The following is an 8,188-nucleotide window of genomic DNA, read 5'->3' on the forward strand; positions in this document are numbered from 1 at the left end:
CTTAACTCCTAGTCATCTAGTTTAACAATTCTATGAAACTGCTTGCAAAGAGGGTCACTATTGGTCCCAATAGCCAAACACCAGCTGACCAACCTCTCTAAGCCTGCCCTTTCTGTTTCTGCTGGCACCTGCAGGACCTCCGCTCTTCAAAGGGAGTTCAATAGACCCTACAGTCTTTCCTCTGTGCAACCTAATGATCTCCTTCACTCTCCTTTGTGAAGGACACCAGGACACCATCTTAAACCTTACTTTGCTCCCAAACTCCATCTATGCATCTTCAGCCAATAGGAAACATGATGCCCTTGACTATCTTCATCAGTCCTTCAGTTTCTCACTTGTCCCAAACCAAGTTCACCAGAGCCTTCCCAGGAGACCCATCCTACCCCACATCTGCTTCCCCCTTGCAGGCAGCCACCTAGGTCTGCTCATTTTTCCATGTTCCTATTTCAAGTCCTAACCCCACTATGGTCACTGGGTTTGCTTCTTTCTTGGAGTTCCCAAGTGACTGCCGTGTCCAGGATGAGATGCTGTTATAAGACTCCCTCAGCATGGATGGGGCTTCCCAGGTGGCTCAGTGGTAAAGAATCCACTTTCCAGTGCAGAAGATGCAAGTTCGATCCTTAGGTCGGAAATATTCCCTAGAGGAGGAAATGGCAACCAACTCCATTACTCTTGCCTGGAAAATTGCATGGACAAAGAAGACTGGTGGTCTACAGTCCATGGAGGCGCAGAGTCAAACACGACTGACCCACGCACACAGGCACCATGAATGAGCACTAACTCTCAACTGAAAGCAGTCTGGGAAAGGAAAATGTACAGGAAGGAAGGAGAGGCGGAAAGAAGTCAGCCAGTGCCACTGTCCTCAACCACACTCGCTCCAGTGTCCACACGTGACCCCAGCTACCAAACCTTATCAAAGATTTCTGTTCAACCTCTGAGTTGAGCAGGGCCCCCAAACTCAACAAATGCATTCCATGAAGTCCATTACTTCTTGCTCAGAAGGAATCATCACTACAGATATTTTAACCTAAAGAATACCAGACTTTTCATGTTATTTAAAGAACTCAAACCCAAAGAATCCCACCCAGCTTCCACAAGTTAACTGCAGCTAAGTATCTTCCCCCAGGGCCTAGGGCTATAATAATAGAGAAGAAACACCTTCCATTGAAAACCTGCTTTCTGAAAGGAAAACAAGTAAAAACTTGACCAGGTAACACATGTAACTAACAACTTGCTCCACAATGTGTTTCTGGGGAGGCTACCTCCAGTCTCATCGCAGAATGCAACTGGGAGAGCTTAACAGTTTGATTTAGCTAGTTTCTTAGGCATCACATCAATGCCGCTGCGGAGTTGAAAGAAAGGCTTCTTCTACAGAGTCAAATTATGGAGTTGAAGCAGCGGCTGTTTGTTAACCCACAGCTAAGAATAACATGCGAGTTTCTAATTTTAAAAAAATGAAGAAAGACGAGGAAAGTCAGTCCCTGGCTAAATGTTTGGGGCGAGGAGGAGGAGGGATGGGGCTCTCTGCACTGACCCTCTCTTCGCCCGGATCCTCGGGCCCAAGGCAATTAACTAGGGGCGCCCACCCCGGGAGGGAGGCAGTTTGCAGGTGCGACGAGCCGGCCCCGCGCCCGGGTTTAAACCTGGATGGAACCCGTGGCTCCAGAATTAGTTTCCGGATGGGTTCCCGCTCACTTTTAATTAACAACGAGATCGGGGTAGGTTCGAGACAGTTCGAGGGGAGAGGAGGAGGAAAAGTCACAGGGGCCTGGGGATCTCGGCGCCCCGGAGAAGGCCGGGTCTGGCCGCCCGCAGACACCCTCCTGGCCCGCCTGGGCCCGAGGGGCTCGGGGTGGGTGGGCCCAGTCCCGCGCGACCACCCGGGCCGCCTTACCGTGGCTCTGCAGGATCTCGTGCTTGAGGCCACCCGTGTAGTCGATGAGCTCCTCCAGGCCGCGCTCGCACAGTTGCCCATAGCCCGAGAACTTGTGCAGCACCTTCTCCAGCTCGCGCTCCACCGTCACGCACTGATCCATCCCGGAGGCGGCGGTGGCGGTGTTCTGCTCCTCGGCTCGCGAGTGTCCGCAGCCGTTCGGCCCGGGCCCGGCCGAGGCCGCGTCCTGCTCCTCGTCCCCCAGGCGGGCGGCGCGAGAGGCCGAAGCGGCGGAGGAGCTAGCCCTGGCGCCAGGGGAGCCTCGCGAAGCCCGCGCCCGCCTGCCCCATGGCGCCCCGGCCCCGGCCCCGGCGCGTAGCCGCTGCTCTCGCTCGCTGGTCAGACCCGGCCCCGCGCCCCTGCTTCCCCGCTCGCCGCGTTCGGCTGCTCGCAGCGGCGCCGCCGATTGTTTTTGTTTTCACGGGAACCGACCGATGACCTGGTTCTCCCGGGCGGCACCAAGCGCCGCCGACCCGAGGGGGGCAACCACCCCAGCTAGAAGAGGCGGCGCGGGCCGTACCAAGAGCACCGTCGAGGGGGGGTCAGCCAGGCGCGCGCGGGCGGAGGAACACAGCCGCTCGCGCCGCCGCTCTAAAGATATGGGCCGTACCACGCGGGAAGCGTGCGAGGGAGCGGGAGAGGGTGGAGCCAGCGCCCAATTGGTCCAAAGAGCTAAATTGAGAACTTTAGAGACAGCCCCAGAGCTCCGAGAGCGCTACAACTACGCGCTCCGTAAACAAGTGGGTGGAAACCGGCCCTAGCGACTCCACCCAGAAACGGGGAAAACGAACCAATGGGCGCCGGGAATACGTAAGGACCCAACGTCCTCCAGTCCCGGGCCGAGGCGTAACCCTTCAGCCAATCCGGGACTAAGGGCAAAACCAATAGACTCGTTGTTGGAGGGGGTGACTTGGAGAGCATCCCGGGAAGCTAGGCGTTTTGGGTGAAGCCATGAGGGAAAACAAGGCAGAAATAAAGAGGTCTGTTTCCTGTAGGACTTCGCCCTAGCCTTGTATTATTTCATCTCTCCATCACTCAAGGGGGTACGGTCGTTCCGAAGTTTTGGAAGACGGATTCGCCGCCCCGAGGGGGGAAATCCAGCTGGGCCGGACGGGGTGGGAGGTGCTACGGCCGAGGGTCTCTATAGAGAATGAAAGGCGGGGGTGGTTGTGGGCCAGGAGAAGGGGGTGCTTAGTGGCCCGGCGCAGCCTGCGGTGCTCCCTCGACTCTTGCGACACTAGAGGTCACACGCCTCACCCCTCAACCCACCTCCGCAGGCCTCGGCCCTTTGGCCCCTGGGCCTGGAGCCTCTCCTGACCGGTTGCTTCACCCTGCGTGTAAGACGGGCAGCTTCGCGGACAGGAAACTCGAGTCGGAGATTGGGGCAGTCGGGCCCCTGCCTCTTCGTCGCCTTATTCCATTGAATAGTTTGGAGTTAACCCCTTTGCGTACATCCTTCCCTGACTTGGCGATGGTGCCTCCAACCTTGGTCTATACCTAATCGCTCACTGAGCTGCAGCTGAGGAGGAGCCAAGCTGCTGCTTGCCTCGTACTTGCATTTTCTTTGGCCTGGAAAACTCTTATACTTTCTCATCCTAAAATTAGCTCCCTTGTCCCACTGATGGTCCTCCCCAGACCACACTCCCTCCTCCATTGCTATGTCATTTATTATAATATCAATTGTATCATCAGTTTTATTCTTTGCGCACCATTATTAAAATCTGAAATGATTTGATTCCATTTTTTTTTTTTACATAGGTGAGCCTTTATTCGTATTCAATGGCTTATTCTTTTTCATTTTTATTCAGGATATTATCATTTTAACAACTTAAAATGTTATTCCGAAGATTAGGTGACAATGATTTCTTTAATCTGAAAATTAAACTCTGAGAGTTGGAAACTTAACTCAGACAAGCAACTAATAAATACTGGATTTCCGGAATTGTTCCAGTTGTAGAAGGGAAAACATGCTCACGGCGTGCTTTTATTTTTAGTACTGATGTTGGGGAATAATTTATATCCCATCAATTCTCAAGTAAAGAATGCGTAATGAAATAAAAAAGACCTTTTCCTAGTTTTATTCGTTTACTTTTCTGTCTGTAGCTCTTCAATAGATTTCCAATAAAGCAGCCCCCTTGCCTGTGTTTTCTGTGCAGTAAACAGTGCCTGGAGACATGGTATGCTATCTTCTTCTTTTTTTAATTTAGGTAAAATCTCATTGAGCCTCAATTCCTTTTTTTACAATTCGTAAGTAATTAGGATTAATAATACTCAACTCCATTGTTAGGAAAGTTAAGTGAGATAACTTATGAAAACACCCAGAAAGCAGCGCATGATAACCACATGATGAATGGTGGTGGTGTTTGTTACTATTGATGTCAGTTCCCAGGAATAAATCTGAGATGGCAGTTTAGTCAGGGAATCATGTTGATCTTGCACCCAGTCCTTTATTTCTTGGTGATTCTCAAGGGCAGCCCCAACTGTGGCTGTTACATACCTCCTTTCTCTTCCCTCCCTTGCCCATTCTCCTTTCTTTCTTGGCAGGTGACCCTGAGTCCTGCTTCCCTGAGAATCCTCTCCTCAAAATGTGTCTATTGATACCATCCATTTGGTGAACTGTTGTCAAGTACCAGAAGGAAGAAGAGGCCCTTCTCCCTTCCTAAGCTGTCGCCTGACCTGGTCATGTAGGGGGAACCTTCATTTAACCCTTCTCAATCGGTTTCCCTTATCCTCAGTTCTTTGAAGGCCAAACTGCCCAAACAAATCCTCTACATGTGTTCCTCCTGTTTCTCCAAGGATCACCTTGATAAGCTCAGTCACCCTTTCTCACTCTTGTTTCCCTTGATCTCACTGCAACACATGAAAATTACGAATCACCATCACTTTTAAATTCCTTCCTTGGCCTCCAGGGCATTGCCATGGTATGGTTCAGTTACCCCTTCTCTCTTACTGGCTCTTCTTTCTCATTCAGTCACCTATATGGATGGGCGTTTGCCCCAGGTTCTATTCTCAGCCTTGTTTTCTCTCTACCTGCTGTCCTGTGAGAGCACATTAAAATTAAAATTGTCCTGATCTGTTCTCATAAACTAGCTTCACATTCCCCCCAACTAGCAAGACATCATCATCCAGAGAACTCGTTACCTCCAATGAACATGTCAAAAACAGAATCCGTATTTCCCTTCCAAAACTGACTCTCCTCCTCTTGACAGCATTACCTTAACTTTCGCATGTTTCTATGCCACCTTACCATCTTCATCTTTAACTTACCTCTGTGTGTGTGTATGTGAGTGTGTGTGCCCAATTGCCCAGTCGTGTCCAACTCCTTGCAGCCCCATGGACTACAACCCACTACAACCCACTTCTGTCCATGGGGATTTCCCAGGCAAGAATACTAAAGTGGGTTGCCATTACCTCCCCCAGGATCTTCCTGACCAAGGATTGAGTCTATGTCTCTTGCATCTCCTGCATTGGCAGGCAGATACTTTACACTGCACCACCTGGGAAGCCCTTAATTACCTCTAGGGTTCTTGAAAACCTTTCCTCCATCAGATTCCTTGACTCCATTGACCTGTTTCCATTGCCACCTATATCCTTCTCAAGATTCCTTCACTAACCTGCCTTCAGTCACCCTAGAATTATTGGTGCTTTCCACATGTCCTCATCAGTTTGCCTAGGGATACAGATTGTCTCACTCCCTTTTCCATTCACCTCCACATTTTCTCTGCATGTTCTGTATTGAGTCTAACTTCCTAATGTCTTAAATGAGGCTTTTCAGTTTCTGCTTCCTTCACCTTCATTGTGCTTGGTCGCTCAATCATGTCTGACTCTTTGTGACTCCATGGACTATAGCACATGAGGCTCCTCTGTCCATGGAGATTCTTTAGGCAAGAATACTGGAGTGGGTTGCCATGCCCTCCTCCAGGGGATCTTTCCAACCGAGGGATCAAACGCAGGTCTCCTGCATTGCAGGCAGATTCTTTACTGTCTGAGTCACCAGGGAACCTCAGGAAAACCTGAGTGGGTGGCCATTCCCTTCTTCAGGAGATCTTCCTAACCCAAGGATTGAACCCAGGTCTCCTGCATTGCAGGCAGATTCTTAACCATCTGAGCCTCACCTTCATTAGTACTTTTTTTTTTTTGCTGTGCTGGATCTTTGTTGCTACAGGCAGACTTTATAGTTGTGGTGCATGGGCTTCTCATTGAGGTTGCATCTCTTGTTGTGGAAATCAGACTCTAGGGTGTGTGGACTTCAGTAGCTGTGGCTCATGAGCTTCGTAGCCCCATGGCAGGTGGGATGTTAGTTCATGGACCAGGGATCGAACCCATGTCCCTTGAATTGGCAGGCAGATTCTTAACCACAGGACCACCAGGGAAGTCCCTTCATAAGTACTTTTGTCATCCTTCCAAGATTATAATTGCTTCTCTTACCTCTACAGTGCCATCAAATGAATCTTCAAAAAAAAAAATAATAATAATCTTCATTCTCCTGAAAAAGTTGTTATAAGAATTAAATCAGACAATCCATGTAAGGCACTCAATATAATTCTGGGTATATGGTAAGAGCTATTATTATCCACTAATGAGAAATAATCAAGACTTCCCATTACCTGCAGCTTCAAATCCTGATTCTTAGCTGTGTGGTCTGCCCAGCATAGCAGAATATCACAATCCCCCATCCAACCACTGGGCACTTTCATACTTTGAGGGTGAATTAAGCACAGCTTTGTCATACTTTTTCTTCTCCTAGAATGCTTTTCTTTATCCTCAGCTACTCAAATCCTTCTCTTTCTTCAAGTAATAAGACAAATCCTATTACTATTAATATCTTTCGCTACTGATACTTTCTAGATCTTGGTCTGCCACTCCTTAATATGGTAATCATCAGCCATAGGTAGCTATTATTTTTACATATTTATTTATGTATTTGGCTGTACCCGGTCTTAGTTGTGGCATGCCAGATCTTCAGTCTTCATTGTGGCATGCAGAATCTAGGTCCCTGACCAGGGGTCGAACCCAGGCTCCCTGAATTGGGAATGCAGAGTCTTAGCCCTGGATCACCAGGGAAGTCCCCCTATGTAGCTATTTAAATTAAATTTTTAAAATTCATTTTTTCAGTTGTACCAGCCACATTTCAGCTGCACAGTAACTACAGATGCTAGTGGCTACTGTGTTAATCAGCACAGAACTGTGCTGATTTTTTTACTGTAGAAAGTTCAGTTGAACAGTTCTGATCTAGACCATGACCCTAAGGGTTACCAGCCGCTCCTTTAACTGCTGGAGGACTTCTCTGTTAAGCCATTTAATGCTTAAGTGCATACTGCTCCCATATTTTTAGTTAACTTTTCCAAAATGTACCTTGTTTTCTAAATAGATTGTTAGCTCCTAGGTCATAGATGAATTTTCTTTTCTCTCCCATAATTTGATCAGCACAGAAAAAGTGCCCTAGGTACTTGTTAAAGGAAAGAAGATAAACAAGAGGAGTGTGTGCGTGCTAAGTTGCTTCAGTCCTCTCTGACCTGCGACCCTATGTAGCCCACCAGGCTTCTCTGTTCATGGGATTCTCCAGGCAAGAATACTGGAGTGGGTTGCCCTGCTCTCCTCCTCCAGGGCATCTTCCTGACCCAGGGATCAAACTCCTGCATTAGCAGGTAGGTTCTTTACCACTAGTGCCACCTGGGAAGCCCAACAAGAGAAGAGACTGCAAATTTAACCAAGGAAAGAAAAATAGTACTTGTAAGGGCAGAGATCTTTGTTACCTTTTTCCTTTGTATTGGCCCTTCCTACCTAGTGCATAATTCCTTTCAGCCTAAACCTTGATTTCTCAGAGAAAAGTCTCTAGAAGTAACAGCAGAAAAATTCCATTTTCAGAACAACTGCAAATTATTTTTCTATGACTACATTTTTACCACACAGCAAAAAATAATTCACTCACACACAAACACCAACCAACAAACAAAAACCCCATCCAGCATCAACTGAGCTCCTCCCCCCATAATTTGTTCAAGCTAGAGACTGTTTCATTTGCAATCATTCTAGACTTTGCATTGGTCCTCCCCTCCACCCCAAATTCCACTCTCTGTAACATTTAAGAAAACAATCCAAAGAAAGGAAAAAAAAATCCTTTTGTTTTATGACCAAAATACATCTTCTTTGTTAGAAAATTAGAAAATACAAATAGGTTCACAGAAATAATCATCCAGTGAAATCCCAAAACCCAGAAAAAAAAAAATTAGATTTAACACTTGGGATGAATTT

General features: G+C 47.9%; 1 protein-coding gene across 3 annotated transcripts in view; it reads right to left on the bottom strand.

The window, feature by feature from the left end:
• The window catches only part of RMND5A (required for meiotic nuclear division 5 homolog A), a 60,497-nt gene extending 58,180 nt beyond the window's left edge, over positions 1-2,317 (bottom strand). For 2 of the 3 annotated variants that reach the window (XM_027555496.1, XM_027555495.1), the window contains exon 1: positions 1,895-2,317. In XM_027555496.1, coding sequence (XP_027411297.1) covers positions 1,895-2,036 — 142 coding nt within the window. In that variant the 5' untranslated portion in view covers positions 2,037-2,317. The remainder of the gene's footprint in view (positions 1-1,894) is intronic. The other variant, XM_027555497.1, reaches the window with a different exon arrangement.
• Between the last annotated feature and the right edge of the window lie 5,871 nt (positions 2,318-8,188).

Source organism: Bos indicus x Bos taurus, chromosome 11 (genome assembly GCF_003369695.1).
Source record: "Bos indicus x Bos taurus breed Angus x Brahman F1 hybrid chromosome 11, Bos_hybrid_MaternalHap_v2.0, whole genome shotgun sequence".
Lineage (NCBI taxonomy): Eukaryota > Metazoa > Chordata > Mammalia > Artiodactyla > Bovidae > Bos > Bos indicus x Bos taurus.